The following is a 20,468-nucleotide window of genomic DNA, read 5'->3' as shown; positions in this document are numbered from 1 at the left end:
ATACCTACTAAGAATGCAACTGGAGAATGGTGGCGATGGATCGTCCAAGATGGAGGAAGTTTAGAATGAAGCCAAAACCAGCCAAGGATTGTAGTGCCACAAATGAAGATCAATAGAGAATATGGACTTACACATTGTGGATGGATTTTATGAGCTTGTGGGTATTAGGAAGATTGATTGTTGGCTATTTTGTATTTATTACATATATTTTTAGTTGTAAATGTTTACTGTAAATATTATATAACATAATAATATGTAATAAAAAATCAAATTGTAGAATATATTTATTGAAAAATAACACACGAATCTAACTGACTCAGTTGTAAGATTTGAGAGTGGTCCATGGAAAAAGTAAGGATCCTATTTACAGTAAATTATGTCTATTTTATAAAAAAAAACAATTTTATTCCATACAACAACATAATAATATTATCTTACTTTTATTAGAAAATGTTAGTCGATTTTAATTAAGTAATAGGTATTAAGTATAGATTTCGATGTTAATTTTTTTCAGAATTCAGAATCAGAATTACATAATACGTGACAAATCTATTTATTTTATTGTCCGCAGAATAATTTCCATGGGATTCCAAGTTTAATATAGTCGAGTCTGTTGAATATTATCAACAGAAAAATGAACTTCCAATACAAGTAAAGTACATTGAAATTCCGTACTTAAAACCATGGGTGGCAAACCCGCGGCCCGCGGGCCGCATGTGGCCCGTAGAGCAGTGAGAAAATAAAAATAATATTAAAAAATGCTGCCACTAGATGTGCTAATTTCGCAAATTGAGATTTGATATTGGCTCAAGATTTTAAAAAGGACCGTGTGCTTTTTCTGCATTTGCAACGCCATTCCCCGTAGACGTGAATTTAATACCGAGAAATTTTACAAATAGAACATTGTGAAAGGAGAAATTCCATCAGGTTGGTTTGGAAAAGTTTTATAAAAAATATTTGGACAAGGAGAAATGTCCTGCATTTTACAAACATGCTCTAATGATGACTTCGCTATTAATTGGAAACACTTACACGTGTGAACAGCTTTTTAGTCGGATGAAGCATATCAAATCGCGACTGAGAACACGAATCACTGATGTGCATTTGGAAAACTGTTTGCGTGTAGGAACAACCTCGCTCGATATCGATATTGATGCACTTAATTCTGCCACACAAAATCAAAATTCTCGCTAAAATTTATTATGTTATTAAAAAAAGTCTAATCTAATAAATATGTCTGATTCTCATTTTCGTTTTATTTTATTAATATATATTTCTTTTTTGTTTTGTGTAATAAAAAAAATCGATTGTGCGGCCCGGTAAGAAATCTCATTTTTAGAATCTGGCCCGGCTGCTGAAAAGGTTGGCCACCCATGCTTTAAACATTCTAGTTAAAAGTTTAAATTTTAGTGCGTACTTTGAAAATGTAATATATTATAATATGATTATTTTTTAGCTATAAGCTTCTATTTGGTTACAGTATTGAGGTATATGTATTATTATGTAATGTATGTACGCAAGACTTTTCTAACTAGTTAACACAGTAATACGTTTTAGTTGTTTTTCTTGATCCAAAATAATACGGATATCACTCAGGGCAACTCCGTAAACAGGGTGGTTATCTACAATAATTATTGGAATAAGTGAATATTTAGGTTGGTACGCATGTAGTAACCGCATCTCTTTTTTGTAGAGCTTGGACCAATTTCGTGGCGAATTTTGTGACGCTTCGTGCATGCGTATCTATGAGTGTTGTAAATAAGTATCGACTTAAAATATTATTACATCTCAATTATCAATATGTAATTGTCATACTCTATCTCGCTATAAACCAATTGACGCAGTCATCTTGGCTAGCGTTAACAAATAGCACGGCTGACATTTTATATCCTGGGATAATTAACTGCCGGAATACGACATACCTAATATCATATTTATCACTTTTTTATTATTGATTTTTCAGTTAAATAATCCTATATTAGAATGACTTACTGAGAGCTAGTAGTATCCAAGTAAAAAATAACATTTTAGGAAATATGTGATATAAAAGTGATCGGCATCCTGCATATCACCACATAACCAAGTCGGAGATTCTATAAGGCCAAGCTGACAAAGCTTGGAGGCAAAACCACCATGTCCAGTTGAGAACTAAGCATTTAAATGATCTGAACTCAATCTGATTATATTCATGCGTCACTTTATATTTGAAAAAAAAGCGCTTGTCTGCCCTTGGAAGAGGAGGTCCATCGCATATCGTTGCTGTAGGATTGGTTTGTTGAATAGACTAAATTTTCAGGGGATGAAAAACAATTTTCATAATCCTATATTTAAATTGTTATTTTTACAGCATATGCATGATGTATTCATTACCATTACAAAGTAATTTACAGAAAAGGATGATTCTAGTCCATTTAGATACAAAAAAACATTCTGCATTAAAAGGCCGATTTCGACAAAAACGGATATTCGACAAACCAATCCTATAGCGACGATATACCATGCACGCAACGTGTAAAGAGCGCGTATAAAGCTATGATTATATTGAGATTCACGTCGCGTACTATCACGTGACGTAACAGTAAACTGCCGCAACAAGAAAAAAGTGTAATGTCGTTTTTCTTTGTGTTAAAAATGTTATCAGCTCCCATCCTGTGGCACATTTTCAACCTTTCACGAACAATGTCAGATAGCAGAAACTGACGTAATTGCCAGAACAACAATGAGGTCACTTCACGTTGTACCGAACTGCATCAACACCTGCATCACACAATTAACGTTTTTTATCGTTTTCTACATGCATACACATTTTCGATTCATGTCAAAATCGCGTGTTTTTTGATTTTAGCGATTGGAACTATTCTATAAGGATGCTGTCTAATATCTTTGATATGCAGGTTGGGTTCTATTCAAAATGTTATCTATGGATATAATATCGCAAGTAATTTTAACGTACGCATAAGTAGAAACTGTTAAAATTGATTTAAACTAGCATGAATAATGAATAAGAATTCAAAATATTAATACATTAGAGTTGGCACTCTCCATCATAGAATTTAGAGGAAGTGATCGTTCAAAATATTCTGCAAAATGACGAAACCACAGAATAAATTTGTCACCGTGACTGCGTGACAGTACGCGACGTGCATCTCAATATAATCATAACTTTACACTTTTCGAGCACAACGGCCCATTGATCCAAGATCCAAAGGTGGCATGGACATATTAACCTGCGCCTGTTTTTCTACATTAAATTTATGAAATACCTTTTATGAACACATCTTTATTTTGGATTGTCAAATGGGAACTTTATGATACTGGTCACTACATAAAATATAATGATACATGGTAGAATAAAGAAATATTTATGAACTTACGGAATGGTATCATATTGGCAGCCATAGAAGCATTCAGTACAAGAACAGGTTGTCCAGAAGCTGTCACTGGAATACGATGCTTCGGACCGTATTTAATGGAAGCAATGACGGACGTGACGTTCACCACCGTAGCGTTTGCGGTAGCAGTGGCGTTTGAAAGACTTGGCGGAAGACTAGGATTTGGCAATGTTCCGCCATTGTCAGGAGGTGCTGGTGTCGTCGATGTAGTGATGAATTGTCTGCCCGCTATGCTGTCTTTCAGCTGCTCAGGAGACGTCACCAGAACTGATCTGCACACTTTCCACAGCCCTGAGTGACTGCTTACAAAGTATCTTCTGGTTTGCGGTACGAATATACCTGTAAGAGTACAGATATTTTTAGTGAAAATACATGTTGAAAACATTTCTGAAATGATTGAAGAAAAAATATAGCTTTGATTGTTTGAAAAAGTAGTGGCAGGACACCGGAATGACTAAATCTGTGTGTTAATCATCGTTTTTAAAATGTATGTATGACCAACGTCTGCTGAATGCAGAACTATGTTAACTTATATTTGAAATGTTTTGGAGAGAGTTCTTTGAAACAACTAATATGAAATTATTAATTATTTTTATGGATAAATGTACACATCATATTAAAGATTATCGATTAGTTAAAATAGTGCATACACTTTTCCTATATAGATAATAAATAACTGTTTCAAAAAACTCATCTTCAAAATATTTCAAATATGAGTTCTGCATTCAGTTGACGAAATGGCTATCTTTTTTTAAATTTCGAAAATCATCTACTTAAATGAATATGTATATTTTTAATAAACTATTTCTTTTATTCAACGAATAAGATTTCAGAATGTAACATTCTATAAACTGAATATATACAATTTGAAAACATCTCTAAAAAAAACTAGAAAAAATTATTTTGTAAAAAAAAATACGACACCTGTCGGGACTTTAATCTGTATCTTCTGAATTCGCGCCAGTATGCTTTTCCAAATAAGCTGCGGGAATCTTATTGATATAACAAAAATTTAAACTAGTAGTTGTTACATGAAATGCTTATCGAATTGCGTTATAATGTTGGCTATCGGTTGTTGTATATTAAATTAAGGTTATATTCTTTGTAAAAAAACTGTTGACGTCAATTAATTATACATTTTAAACGTTCACAACATAACGTGGGGAAAAACAAAGAAATATGCAATAGTTATTAACAATATTTATATATAAAACAGTGTAATTAAAAGAGAAATCGTAAAAAACAGTACACGGAAATATACACTATTTGAAGCATTTATAAAATAAACTCCACCTAAATACATCCACACATGGAATACATCAATACCCGAAGCGACTTGGTTGAGCATGGTTATTACTCTCCCATTTCGCATAACAGTGTCATGTTAGTTCTGCGCCTTGGGAAAACAAATAACTGATGATCTCGATTTCTAAGATAGTTAACAGGGACACATAGTTATTATCGTGAGTCCTTTTCTAAAGGATCGTGACTGCTAGTTATGTATTTTCAGCGATCCCTGCGATATACCGTTTGCATGGCTGAGGATATTGAGAAGCCTTTGCCGTTCTTCACTCGAACGGACCATTGTTTAGGTGACCTTTGTCTTCCACGTCGACATCGATATTTCCGCGGATAATAAGTCTTTCCAAAATATTGTTTGCCTACCAGAGGCACCTAGCGGAGAAATACGAAGCTTGCAATTTTAGACATTTTTTGACAATTTACAATTTAAACTGTATTAATTAATAAATAATAGGTATCTGAAAACATTTTTTATTTGTAGTCAAAGATAAACTTACAATTTTAAAAAATGTTAAAGGATCCCATCTTATAATTACATATTATTTTATGATCATATTATTATGTATTATTAAAGTTTTATATATTTTGTCGAAGAGATTTTTTACTTTTTCGTACTTTAAATATTTTTTATATTTATTTAAAAAAACATCGATTTTTATAAAATTATAACCGTGTGTGAAATGCACAAAAAAAGACATTATCTATGGACAAATAAATTCACAGACGGTTATACGTTTGAGTTGTGCACGTAGCTGCCGCCCCGCCGAACGCCGTCCACCCAGGCCTTTAAGCCATCTTAGAAATCGACATCGTCTGTTGTTTTTTCTCCCAAAGTGCAGAACTAACATGTGAGGTCAATATGTAAACGTGTTCAGCTTAATTGTTTTCGAGATTGATATTATATTCTACTTGCACGAGGAAGAGTTTAGATTGGTATTCTTTTATAATTTCGGTGTAATTGCTAACTTACATTTAAAAATGTTTTAAGATATTTCTATTTACTTTTCGATATGAGCTGTTTTAGGCCTGGAATATACGGGCAACTTCGTGTTGCTGCTGCCGGAAGTGGAAACTCGGAGATCCCCAATTTTTCATACAAAACTCATAATGGACGCACACACAGCAACTCACTGCTGCTGACCTCAGCAGCTGCAGTCGACGCGCTGTCCGGAACCACCGAATTGCCGCAGTTGGTTTGTCGCCGCGTCAAACATACACTCGGCAGCGCTGGCTGCCCGGTATAGCAACTCAGCCCCTCCCACCTCTCTCTCCGCCTAGTCATGCGCACCGTCATTCCAGTTCGAGTTTTTCTCAGAGATGGACGACAATATATTTGACACGGACGCTTTTATAAGTGACATAGAAAACAATGAATGCATTTGGAATCTAAAATGTGCCGTAGTTGCATAAATATAGTATGAAATTCACCATGTCCAGCTCTTTGAGACATGATAAGATGTATCTAAAATCTGCGAGTTTTTCTACGTCTTCTTTTACGTACTAAAATCACAAGCAATAACACTTTCATAGACAACACAGCTTCTCCTTCAACATTCATTTTGGATCTGAGTCGACATTCGTTCGTAAACCCAGCTCCCGCTGACACATTTGCTGCCAAGCACAGCAGCATGAGTTGCCTTGGTCGGCAGATCGTTTGCTGCCAGCAGCAACAACACGAAGTTGCCCGTATATTCCCGGCCTTAGATCAATATTTTTATTATTACGTATTTTATAATTTTCTTCCCCCTCATGTCATCTTGTGGTAATATTAAATTTAAAAAAAATGCTATTATGATAACAGTAGCGATCAAATACATATTATGTTACTAATGCAGAGTAATTATTTAAACTAAGTCAATGTTATTAATTAAATTATATATCGCTTCTAGAAATATTTTAATAAAACAAAGTTTGCAAGATCTACTTAGTATTCATTTCATGGGCGATAATTTAATTATATTAATGAGCACTTTGTTAGGACTCTTTTGTAATACTGTGTTACACTTTGTAATCTATTACCATTGTTCAACGAACTCTGTCGCTAAATAACTTTATAGATACTTAATACTGAGGCTTGATAAACAGTAGCGTGCGGTTCATAAATGTTAAGGGTAAGGCGCATCCCTAAGTTATTTCAACGTTTTGTGGAATCTGTCCTGATTTCTGAGATTTCCCCCTCATTAGAGAAAGGAAAAACATCGAGAGCGTTGACAGTTTTAAATACCTGGGGGTACATATCACGGTAAGTTGCAAAGAAATCTCGCTATCCGAATAACAATGGCTGGAGCAACATTCAACTCGATGCGGAGTGTCTAGGACTCATGGCTATACTAGGCTAAAACCAAATGCCATCTATTTGATGCTTGTTGATTTACGGTAGCGAATCATGGCACCTTACAAAGGTTCAGAGCAACTGTATACTGCGCTTAAAGAACAGATTTTTGCGATAGATACTGTATGTTGACTTCAGGAGTAATGATGAAATAGGACAGAGAACCATGCAGTCTCTTATTATGCTGAAGCCTCGGGTGCTGCGGAAACTTGAAGAGAATTTCAACTTGGCTTCCCTGTTCTTCAAGCCAACCGGATTACAACATCATGGAAGGCCGCCAAATACTATATATGTAGTATATATGGCGGAGCTAATAGGTGCTGGTATGAACTACATTAATCACAGGTCTTCTAGACCGGGTAGAAGACGAGAGTCACAAATACGGCCTCCTTATTAATATATAAATAAGACCAAGTCAAAGTTCGGGCTAACCTTTTACCCTTAACAATTAATACACCTCAAGATCTAAAAATAGTGGATGTATTTGTTTATCTAGAATTGACTATTAGTGGAAAAGGCGGATATGAAGCAGAAATAAGAAGGTGCACACAGATTGCAAAAAATGCGAAAAAACATCTTATAGAAGAATTAAAGAATCTCAATTACAATGAGAAAATGATGCTGTTGCAAGTTGGTAGTTTTGGGTAACCTCGAGTCAAGAACAATCAGAGGAAGAGCTTACTTTAACTTTGGCCTTAGAGAAGCAGATGACCGCGAGAGTCTTAGTCGCTCAGAAGATGACTGCTACTGTAAGTGAGGCTATTAGTTTCAAAGTCGGTAACCTCCATTTATGATATTTTGATTTTAATTTTGAAAGTAGTTTTACATCGTCTGTATAATTCATAATTAATAAAATATGGACTCCAGCTTCGTTTATTAGTCAAATAAAATTAAATCAGAGGCTGATTGCAAAGTCGTTTATATTCATGAACCTCCATTTAAAAAAAAATTAACGACTAACATGAAACGTGACTTTTGAAAATGTTAATGACGTTAAGACTTTTTTATTATTTCTATTTTCACAATTATTTGCTAATATACCTAGTTGCAAAAAGAAAAAAATATATTTGCTGTCGTAAATGTGCTTGACGGTTTTTTGTTGATCTCAAAATGGTAGAATATGGATGTTACCAACTTTACTTTAAAAAAAACAGTTTCAACTAAGAATTAATAATGTAAATTAAAAATTAGAATAATTACAAGATAAAAAGAACTTTTTATATACCACGTTTTTAAATTTTCTGTTGAATCATGTAAACTTGACCATTCTATGTGTTAATAAAAACTTTTTGTTGTACTTGATAGAAATACTGTATAAATATTTTACCGCACAAAAAAAATCTGTACCCGACAAACAAGAATACGAGCTAATAAAAACGTGGTAATATACAGTGTTACAAAAATTGTTACCTGTTAAATTACATCTTCCGATTTAAATAATACAATATGAGACTATGTTCTAATATATATATATATATATATATATATATATATAACATTATATAATTTAGTAAAACACTAACTGAGAGAGTATATCATAACCAATAGAAAAAACTTTTTTCAAAAAAGTTTTTTCCATTGGTTGTGATATACTCTCTCAGTTAGTGTTTTTCTAAATTATATAATGTTCAATAATCAGAATGATATATTCTTAAGTCTTGTGAATTATTCGTTTGAATAAAAGAAATACTTAATTAAAAAAAAAATATATATATATAGAGGTATTATAATGACGAGATTGATCGCAGAACCAAACTGACATGGAGTGCATTTGGGTGCCTGAAAAGTTTCTTAAAAAGCGATCTTCCATTTTGTCTTAAGCCTAAGCCGTAAAGTGTTCAACCAATACGTGCTACTAACGCTGATGTATGTATTTAAAACATGGACATTTAAAAAATGGAAATTAAAAGTAGTAACGTGGCATGAAAATGTACATGTTGGGAATGACGCATAAAAACACAAAATAAACCAATAGGTAAGGAAACAGACAAGAGTACGTGATGTGATAGAAGTCACTAAGCATAATATATGCATATATAAATGCCATCATACAGTGGTAACCAAGAGGCACTAATCGCCCACAGGAATGCTCTAAAACCTGCTGGATAGACGAACTCATAAAGATCGGTGGATGTGTGTGGCAGCAAAGAACTATAAACCGAGAAGAGTGGAGGAATGTATGGAGGGAAAGAGCTGTCTAAATATAATTATATTATGTCAAAAAGATCATTAAAGCGTCAATCTGAGGCGAAGGATCTTGGGATAATTTTTGATTCTTCATTATCTTTTCACTCGCATATAACTTCTACGGCTCTACGTGCGAGTAAGCTTCTAGGATTCATCATGCGACAATCCAAACCATTCAAGAATCCAAATGTCTTACGTACACTCTACGTCTCATTAGTGCGTAGCATTCTTGAATATGAGTCAATTATCTGGTGTCCTTACGAGGTTTCCTATAAGTTTATTTTAGAACGCGTCCAGAAGAAATTTCTTAGATGTCTTTATTTTAAGACATTTAACTATTTTCCTTTCGATAATTCGTCAAATGATTATTTTTCGACTGCCTTTCTAAAAGGCATGTTTACTTTTCACTCTCTTGAATCTCGTCGGTCTCTTCTGCTCTTGAAACACTTTTGCCTGTTATGGCGAGGGATGGTTTCCAATCCTGGTGTCCTATTGAATTTGAATTTACACGCGCCTGTCAATTACCTACATGGTCGCAGCCATGATTTATTCTTGATCGGAACCGTTTCCTCGTGTCAAGCCTATCAGGCACCATTAGCGACGGGTGCAAGATTAGTAAATACGCTCCGTAAAGACATAGACATTTTCAATGATGTACCTTGCATTTTGTTTTTCAAACTTTATTTTTCTGTATAAAATTGTATGTTTTTTGAACATACATAATTTTGAAAAACACTTCTGAGAAAATATATTATAATCAATAGAAAAAATCCTTTTTGAAAAAAGTAAGCCACCCCGGCAGGGAATCGAACTCTGCATCTCTTGGGTTTACGTCCCGTCCGCGCATTTATCCTTTATGCTACAAGGTGACGTACTAATGCCGACAAATTTTAACTATTGGCCTTTTTAATACCTGCTTAGTAGCGCTCTTCGAAATCAAGCTACTTTGGCAATCGATTTTTGTTTATTAAATCAAAGTAGGTACATCCTACTTTAATTACTAACCGACGTCACGGCTTTCACCAATATTTTTATGTGACTTACTTGAACTTGCTAATAATTTTTAATTAACTATTTCTTTTATTCAACGAATAATTCGCAATTAAATGTCGCTATTAGTACGTTGCCTTGTAGCATAAAAAATAAATGCGCGGACGGGGCGTAAACCCAAGAGATGCAGAGTTCGATTCCCTGCCGGGTGGCCTACTTTTTTCAAAAAGGATTTTTTTTGTTGTGAAGTGTTTTTCAAAATTATCTATGTTCAATAACTATAAAGGTACATATTAAATATTGTGAATTATTCGTTGAATAAAAGAAATATTTAATTAAAAAGTATGTTTTTTGTTTTCAAAATTTAATTTTTCTGTATTAAATTGTACTTAAGTATGTTTTGATTTAATTTTCTTTTCTGTTATTATTATTATTATTTTTTTTTATATTCAATCTTCTCTCTTGTAAGGGTTATATTTGTTATAATGTAAATCTCATGTTGTGTACGTCTTGAATTTAGATTTGTTATGTCCACAATATTTTGTATTCTTAAATAAATAAATAATAATTTAATCTTCATATTTAAAAAAATAACTGCTAAATGGCAGATACAGCGTTATAAAAGTCACCGAACGTCACTGTTGAAAAGCGTACTGAGTCATCTTAATCGATAATAACAATATTTATTACGATTAGACCTAAGAAAAGGTCACAAACGGATTAAGTAACAGGTATTACGAAATCCACTTAACTTTCTACTTTATATTTTGTAATGAACACGGCCTTAAGTAGTTAATTAGTGATAAAAAGGCAAAATGTCTTTCATATTGATTGTAACCTGATCATCTTGGTTCAGAGTTAAGTACGTCAGTATCGGATTCCTTTTTTTATTTAGAAAATACGAAAATAGACATCGTATCAAATAAAACAAAATCATATACCTAATAATAAAAGAATTTTGTTAGAGATGTAATAGAATGATACTGGAATCATCATCAGCCGGGATCGATCCACTGCTTTCTGAAGGCCTCCCCTAGCTTTATCCACTCTTCTCGGTCTCTAGTTCTTTGCTGCCACGTACACTCACAATATTATAGAAACCATAAAAAAAATTCATGTCGTAACTATTAATCAAATAATTAATTTTGACGATAGTGGCTCGTTTTAAATATGTCTCTCTAGTGATCCTTGCATTCTCCCGTATCGAGAGATCGTAGCGTCCTTCACTTATACCTTCTCGTCGTTTCAACCGAGGAATTTTCCAGGTACAATCCCCATACTCAGTCACTAAGCATTTTCACTCTAGCGATAAACACCTGGCATGTAGGTATAACTAAGTTATTACGGAATGTGGTTAGAGTCCGTTTGTGTTGTCCGCGCTGTCTTATCATTTAGAGATGGCACTTTAGAATATTAAATCAAACATTGGATGCGCCAGATCTTCCAGTGACTACAGGCCTTGCGCGTCGTATAAGGCCAACCCATTGAGAAGGGTGTGGCTTGAACATCCAATTTATCGAAGTCACTGTCCTTAATCATGATATCCTAAGAAAGAAGAAGTAATATTCCATTTAACTACATAAATTGTTTTATTCCGTTTCAAGGGAGTCCGAACCTAGTATCGGTAACTTCCTTATTCCGTCAACAATGGGCCTTTCCAAATTATTGTTTTCCTTTCTGGCTATGTTACTAGAGAACTAGAGAATATATTATCTGGAGACATAATATTTTAGATAAACGGTTATTCACATTTAAAAACAAAAATATCTGTCCGCTTTGTCGTACCGTACTAATTAATTAAAATTATCAATTGAGAATATTATAAGAATGAAACCGTATTGTTATAAATATAATTATTGTGTAAATAAGTACGAAAAATAAAAAAATATGTAACTACCTACATAATTGAAGAATTAAAAATATTTAACACACAGATAATTTGAAAATAACTCACAGGAAACATACCTAATAGAAAATATCTTTGAAAAAAAATATATTACCATGGCCTCCTTGGATGACAAACCAATGGTCTGTGGAGACAGCTGTGATCCAAACAATGATGCCAACACCAATCAAGGCTGTGCACCCAAGAAGCATCCGCCTTTCAAATATCACCTGGTCAATCAGCGGCTTTCTTTCCGCCATATTTAAAGTGGAGGTAGACATTTTGAATTGTGGTACTTAGAACCTGAAATGAAAGAAAAAAAAATATTTTATTGATCAACATATATAAGTATTACTACGAGAATAGTGTTATAATAGATAAAATCGCTGTCATATTAACAGACTCCAAAAGCGCTTTACAACATCTTGCCGCAGCAACTCGCTCACATAACATACGTTAAAGTACCTACCACCACCCGTCATATATGCACAGCCGTGGATATGCAAGGCCGCTTTCTATGACGCTTTAAACGTGTCTGAAAGAAGTGATTTTAAGTGTTCATTCCATCCCGAAACGGAGCCGCATGGGACTGATGCTGCAACCATGCACCGTAGTGCTTAAAGAAGAAAGTTAAGAAAGAAAATTTTAGTTTTTTGGACTGGCTCTGCTGTCCGCTGACGTAAGGCGCTTAGTGTACCCGCATACTGAGTGTCACGAATTGAAATAAAAACATAGCATACCACATCTTTGACCAGATCGACGCCAAGAAAAATTAAGGAGGAGATCTACGCCTTCTATCCCATCGCACATGGGTATTGACGGCAATAAAAGGGCGGATGATCTGGTAAAAGAAGCTGGCCATTCAGGGGTGCCAAAGTATGTGGATAGATTTTCAGCATAGGGCATCATTAGAAAAGGGAAAAATGGAGTAAGTCTATTCTGCGGTTGATGCCCTGGTTTGTAGAGTCTCATTTGACGAGGAATGAGCTTAAGTTAATACTGAGGCTAAGAACAAGGCACACAATGGGCAAAAGATTTGATGTCATCATGGGAAGAAGCAAATCGCAGCTTTGCGATGAATGTCATGTTTTAGAGGACATTGTACCTATAGCACTACAATGCACTAAATATGAACTTCACGGAGTACAGCTTCGAATTGCGGATATCTATGAGAATGTCGACGAATTGAAAGGTGCACTGGCGGTGGGTAAGACGGAAGAGCTTGACAAAATTGTAAAGTTCTTTAACAGAATAGGAGTGAAGACCTGATCGGCGGATCCCCTTCTAAAAGAAAAGAGGCGATATGACAGCAAGTCGCAGTCAAAGCCTCGGAAAATCACAAAAAAAATAGATAAAATAACATCAAATATCTCTGTCACTTCACTTTTTATCAACAAAACAAACAATCAGTTCTTATTTAAACGGGTGCCGGACAAAACCCCGAAGGCCGAAATCCCAAATGCTGAAATCCCGAATGGCCGAAATCCCGAAAGCCTAAATCCCGAAAGCCGAAATCCCGAAGGCCGAAATCCCGAATGCCAAAATCCCGAATGCTGAAATCCCGAAAAATAAAAAATTTAACAAAATTAAAAAAAAACCCATTTTTTGTGAAAATATAAAAAAACAAAAAATAAAAAAACACAAACATCAGCCCAATCTTGAATTGCGCAATTTTTGCAAGAGAGAAAAAAAACATTTTTTGTAGAACAAATGGGTTTTTGTCTCTCCTGCAAAAATTGCGCAATCTTAACATTTATCTTAAATTATATTTTAGAATCATTAGTAACCATGTCCTTGCTTTTTCGTACAAGGTGGTTGTTAGTAATTTTGAACAATCACAAACACCCAGGCTTTGAGAAAAACACATAAATGTTTTTGTCGTGACCGGGAATCGAAGCCAGAACTCTCGGGTGGAAGGCCAGCGCCTTACCCACTGCACCACGAGAGCCGCCTGGCCTTTGGGATTCCGGCCATTTGGGATTTCGGCCATTCAGGATTTCAGCGTTCGGGATTTTGGTATTCGGGATTTCGGCTTTCGGGATTTCGGCTTTCGGGATTTCATCCATTCGGGATTTCGGCCATTCGGGATCTCAGCATTCGGGATTTTGGCCTTCGGGATTCCGGCCTTCGGGATTTCGACCCAAACCCATTTAAACACCTTTCATTAATACTTTATTGTAAGAAAGTACATTCCTGAAACTTTCAGGCTTCAGCGCATCTATCATATTCCACAAGAGTGCTATCGGCAGCTATCGAGGGTAGTTGTTCATATGTTTGTATCAAAATATTATAATTGTTACAATAAGTTAGCCGTCTAAATAGTCAAAACTGTCTATCTCGCTCTAAAATTTAGCACAGCCAAGAGAAGTGCTGTTAAAACATAGCACATATTGTAAAAATTACAACTACTTAACTTATTGTAATTGTTACAATAAGTGCTAATACTTCGATAAAACAATATGAAAAACTACCCTCGATAGCTGCCGATAGCGACATAAAAGAGTATAGAATAGATGCGTTGGTTTTATAATAAAATTAAACTTAATAATGTTTTTTATAGATGGAAATTAATATAAAATACACGCAATATCCAATGTTCACGTAGTAAAGGTATATTTCGATTACATAATCTAGGATTCAGACTTAACGAATAAAAATATTTGTTTATTCGAATTTCAAAAAATAAATCTTAATAAAGATTAATTAACGCATGTGTAATGTAATGTTTGCAATTCGAAATAATATATTATGTCGGTACGTGGAATTATAACGTACTTACAAATTTCACGGAACATCAAATAAACAGTTTTTGATACTAAACGTGTCTTAGTTACATATTCATGTAATTAGTAAGTATATAGTAAATTTGAAATTGGAATCAAGGTTACCGAGAGGTGAAGAATTTTCTGTTTAGGTGGGTCAGTTTTGTCAATGTTGACAGATTAATATGATGGATAGATTAAAAGGTAAATCAGTTAGGAGGAAAACATGATATTTTTTCTCAAAATTAGAAAAAAAACATGTCATAATTGAAGCGCCTAGTTTCAAATCCCCCTGAAATGGTTTTTGAACAATTTTGAGTTAGATATAATATGTATTTAGATGGATATTTTTGTTACCTATAATTAATTATGATGGCCAAAGATTGAACTTTAAAAAACGCCAAAAACCGTCAATACAAAAATTAGGGTAAATTTCAAAACCCGCTAAAATAGTTGGGTGTGCTTTTCAAATACCCCTAAAATGGATATGCCAAGATACTCTTTAGACTGTACGAATTAAATAATAAATACATAAAGTTCACAGATTAATAGATATGAGTTTTTCTCATTTTTCTCAAAATAACCTAAAAGGGGGGTTTGAAACTAGCGCTTCAATTATGACCATTATTTTTACAAGAACAAAATATGTAGTATAATAATTAATTGTATCGCAATTAAAATACGCACGAAAAGGTGCATGGTGCAAATGACGCGGAAGGACCAAAAAAACCAATGGATAAGGAAGCAGATATGACTACGTGATGTGATAAAGGTCAGTAAGTAGATGAAATAGCATTGGGCTAGACAAGCTCGGCGAGAAGACAACCTCTGGACAAATGCATTCATACAGTGGTATCGAACGGGTACTAAAAGATCATAGGGATGCCCTAAAATTCACTGGATAGACGAACTCATAAATACTGAGAAGAGTGGAAGGAGCTTAGGGAGGGATTGATCTAGCAGTAGATTGCCCACGGTTGATAATGATGATGACTAGTATCTGATTTGGAAATAAGTCAATAACATATTATATTTTACAACGTTTTTCTTAGCTCGTATTCTTATTTGTCCGGTGGTTCTTTGTCCGGTACAAATTTTGCAATCGATTTTTAACTAAGTTCCCGACTAGCTAGACATTTGAAACTTTTATAACATATCAGAACACGATGCCAATGCAATCTTTTTATACTTTTAGCTATTTTTAAGTAGAATTATTGAAGTTATTTCGGAAGAAATCCGTAATCCAATCCACTATTATTGGTAGTTAGAGTCCTAACGACTAAATATTAATATGTACGTGCGTTACTATGGAAATCAATATGAGTGTCAACATGATATTTCAGTATTATTTCTATCAAATACAATTTTTTTTGATCGTTTAAGCTAGTCGAATCAAGTTTATATGATTCAACAGAAAATTTAAAAACGTTGTATTTAAAAAGTTCTTTTTATCTTGTAATTATTATTTACCCAGTAACGTATCTATATATTATTTTATATTTTATATATTTATCATCTTTTAGCCATCTTTAAGTAGAATTGAATTCATTTTCAGTTAATTCTGTTTTGTGTGAAAAGTTATTTCGACACCATTATTGGTTGGTAGGGGTCTGGGGTCCTAGCAACTAAATTATTAATATATACGTGCGTTACTATGGAAATTAAAATGAAATGTCAATATGACATTTCAGTATTCTATGATCGTTTAAGCTAGTCAAGTCAAGTTTATATGATTTAACAGAAAATTTAAAAACGTTGTATATAAAAAGTTCTTTTTATTCTGTAATTATTTTAATTAAAATCATTTGTAAAATGAGTACGTATAAGATTAAATTGAGGGTATTTTTGAAGTTATTTTTTAATATATACGTTGGAAAAGATAAACGAAATGACAATTTATTAAAGGCCATCGCTAGCTACGTTACCTGCGAGTATTCATGCGACATGAAGAAATATAATAATATCCGCTCTGGACAGAGGAATTGAAATTGATTGAATGGGAAGATGTCAAGAAAAAATGATATTTTACAGCGAGTTTTATACCTGTGTATACTTAAAAAATTGAATTGTTTAAAAATAATTTAAAGAAACAGGACTTCTGATTGACTTGATTTGAAGAATTTTTATTAAATAACGACTGAGTTTGATTAAAAAATCGGAAAAATCAGTGACGTCTAGTATCTTACGAGTTTATTTTTTATTTAAAATTTTCTGTACATTTATTATGTACTTACTTATCTATTAGATATATTATATTGTGTACAGATAAATACACTAAAATGTTTAAATTACTATAAAGGTACGTCACCATCTACTGAAAATTATAATACTTCCATGAAACTTACCATTAAACAGTGGTGGAGTTAGATATTATTGGAATTGGTATTATAATATAACAATAGCTTTGATTTTGTATGACGTGTCAATTATTTTTAAGTTATATTTCTTTAAGCGAGTTTGGAAAATCAGATCAGAGTGTATTTTTGGCGTGTGACTTGTAAAACATAATTTATTTTTTCACACAAAAATAAACGCACTCGATTGGATTCGAACCACCGATTGTTCGGTTATCAGCCGACCGTAACTACCATTACTCCTATCGTGACGATTATACAGTATAATATTATAGTTTAGAATTGTTCCGTTGCCTGGGCAGCGAATTTATTACTGTCGGCTATTTGCAATTCCTTACTTAAATAAACTATTAAACGTCATGTGGCAGTTGTTACTTTAAAAATAAAAACAACGATAAGTAATTATATAATTTAGTAATATAAGTTAAAATGTATAGAAATAAAACAACGGCGTTCCAATAAGCGGTCTCTTTTCTTGAGTGTGTAAGTTTTGTTTTTGTTTTGTTGCGCCAAAGGAGTACAACTTCTAACGCGTGAATATAAGTAACACATCGATTTTTTTAAAAACTAAGATGTCGATACTTCATACTGAAGCAATCAAATCGTTCTAATGCTTGTATTCGTTCCATTATTCACCGCTATTTATGGCGTACTGCCCGTATGCAACGCATGACATGCCTACCCTTACGAGGAGTATATAATATTCATATCTGTAGTCTAAAATAATATTCTGTAAGATATTATTAGCTTGCCTAGCTTTGCACATGCGTTAATTTATTTTCGATAATACATATTGTCGCGACAAAAATGCATGAGCATCCGACATCCACGATGGACGCGCGGCTTAAGCGTCCGACTATAGCGTCGTGGGTCCCAGGTTCGAATCTTGGGTCTGACAAGTACACATATTGTTTTCCAGTTTGTGATGAGTCAGAGTATGGACATAATAGGTTGAGCAAGTGGCTGACATCCAGTTCGCGTAAAAACAAAATCTGCTAATGAAAACATACACTCTGTGAAGGCCCATAATAATATAATATTATTAGAATCGGATATGGTCGAAAAAAAAGACTCTTAGGGTCTGATGCGTAGAATATTGACGTTATGTAAAACTAACTAGTTAAATACTGTATGCATAGATGACGATATAAGTATTAGGACAATAAATTGTATTCATTATTGAAATATTTATCACATCATTTTGTGTTCACTCCATCTATTAATCGATAGGTACCTAGTTTTTTTTAATCTATACAACATTGAAAATAGTTGGAAATGCTTGCAAATTGTTCATTTCTTAATGGTTGGTGTTTGTGTGGATAATTGATACTCAATAAAGTGAGTAAGTCTTAAATATTAGTTTTTGCATCGAAAACTGTATTTTCAGTGAAATTTAATTATTGATTACAATAATGTACTTATTAAAACAATATTAGGAATCTATTTTTTATCGTCATAAATTCGGTAAGAAACAAATTGGAGTAATTACGAATTTACACTCACCATATATTATGCTACGACTTTAACTTAGCATTTTAACTCTTAGGCATAGAGCCCACCAAAAAGCGTTCGACGCGCTCACTACTGAGTAGGCCCCCTCCCACCCGCGCATTACCCTTCACCTATGTAATAAGGGGCTCAAAAAGCACAAAATAATTATTATTACAGCGTCTTTCATAACAAAGCAATAAAAATATCATATTATTTCTCGGGGCTTGTAATTAAAATCGGACACGCAATAACTAAACAAAGAGTACACTGTTCTTATATAATGGCTTCTCGCCCGTCTTATCGACGACGCTTCGAGGAGCGTGATTTTGCTTGCCGTGTTCAATGAATGGACTACGTTGTATTTTCTTTAATTTGTATCGCTGAGAAGCGAAAAACGGTGACTCATGGGGCAGGCGGGCACAAGGCGTCGTCAAACCCAGTGTGCGCTGGCGTATTTGATTACGTTGTATTTCCGATGATTTACGTGCCACTTGTAGAAATTTTGCGCGAGCGCCCCACTTGCTGCGTCAATGGGCTTTATGCCTTAGGCATAAAGCCCATCAAGACGGACGAGCGGGCGCAGTCGGCGTAAGAAGCGTATATTCATAACCATAGTCACACGCCTCTTGCCGCGCATTACCCTTCACCTATGTAATAAGGGGCCCAAGAAGCACAAAATAATTATTATTACAGCGTCTCTCATAACAAAGCAATAAAAATATTATATTATTTCTCGCGGTTTGTAATTAAATATCGGACACGCAATAACTAAACAAAGCGTACACTGTTCTTAACAATGGCTTCTCGCCCGTCTTATCGACGACGCTTCGAGGAGCGTGATTTTGCTTGCTGTGTTCAATGAATGAACTCCGTTGTATTTTCGTTAAATCGTATCGCTGAGAAGCGAAAAACGGTGACTCATGCGGCAGGTGGGGCACAAGGCGTTGTCAAATCCAGTGTGCGCTGGCGTATTTGATTACGTTGTATTTTCGACCATTTACGCGCCACTTGTAGAAATTTTGCGCGAGCGCCTCACTCGCTGCGTCAATGGGCTTTATGCCTTAGTGCTCAGCCGTAGTGGTTTGGCGGGCGCGACGCGGCGGCGTTTCGCAAAACTCAAACGTATAACCGTGTGTGAAATGTTCGTAGACAGTGTCTTTTTTGGGGCATAATACACACGGTTATACGTTTGAGTTTCGCGCCCGCCAAACCACTACGGCCGAGTACTAAGTGAATAATATGCGTCCACTTAGTAAAGGACTTTGTTACAACTACGTCGCTATGGGTCAATAATGTTGGTGATAACTGTACTGTGCTTTCAACCAAATTAAAAATATTCAATGATATTTTTTATAAGTAAATACTAAGGCATAGGTCTGTGAGTTGGAATCAAATACGGCGGTGCATAGGTGCACGAAGATTAAAGTACATATATTATCTATTCTAATGGATTCAAGCTCTATACTATTCCATTTAAGTCGTATTTTGTGACCCGGGTTTTGCCTTTCGGTATCTTCAGGCGCCGTGTACACTCACCAAAGGTAAACACAAATTCCATCAAGTACCTTCAGTCGATAGTATTAATATAATAAATATATCTATATTCGCCATTACACATGTGGATGGGTTAATTATCTAGAGAATAGATTTCCATAACAATTTATTTATCGATAAACATGACCGTTATGTACCTATTTTTTCTTAGGAAAATAAGTCAAGCATCAAAATTATATCATAAAATCAATTAAGTAGGTACCTATCCAATCAACGGTT

General features: G+C 34.4%; 1 protein-coding gene across 12 annotated transcripts in view; it reads right to left on the bottom strand.

Moving 5' to 3' along the window:
- Positions 1–20,468, bottom strand: part of LOC147070148 (uncharacterized) — a 91,222-nt gene that overhangs the window by 39,621 nt on the left and 31,133 nt on the right. For all 12 annotated transcript variants that reach the window (XM_085949567.1, XM_085949573.1, XM_085949566.1 and 9 more), the window contains exons 3-4: positions 12,204–12,391; positions 3,375–3,731 (exon numbers count right to left, since the gene is read on the bottom strand). In XM_085949567.1, coding sequence (XP_085805693.1) covers positions 3,375–3,731; positions 12,204–12,369 — 523 coding nt within the window. In that variant the 5' untranslated portion in view covers positions 12,370–12,391. The remainder of the gene's footprint in view (positions 1–3,374; positions 3,732–12,203; positions 12,392–20,468) is intronic.

The sequence above is a fragment of the Rhyacophila brunnea genome, unplaced genomic scaffold, assembly GCF_057557595.1.
Source record: "Rhyacophila brunnea isolate RB1 unplaced genomic scaffold, BYU_Rbru_1.0 scaffold_22, whole genome shotgun sequence".
Taxonomy (NCBI): Eukaryota; Metazoa; Arthropoda; class Insecta; order Trichoptera; family Rhyacophilidae; genus Rhyacophila; species Rhyacophila brunnea.
This window is presented reverse-complemented; position numbering and strand designations above follow the sequence as displayed.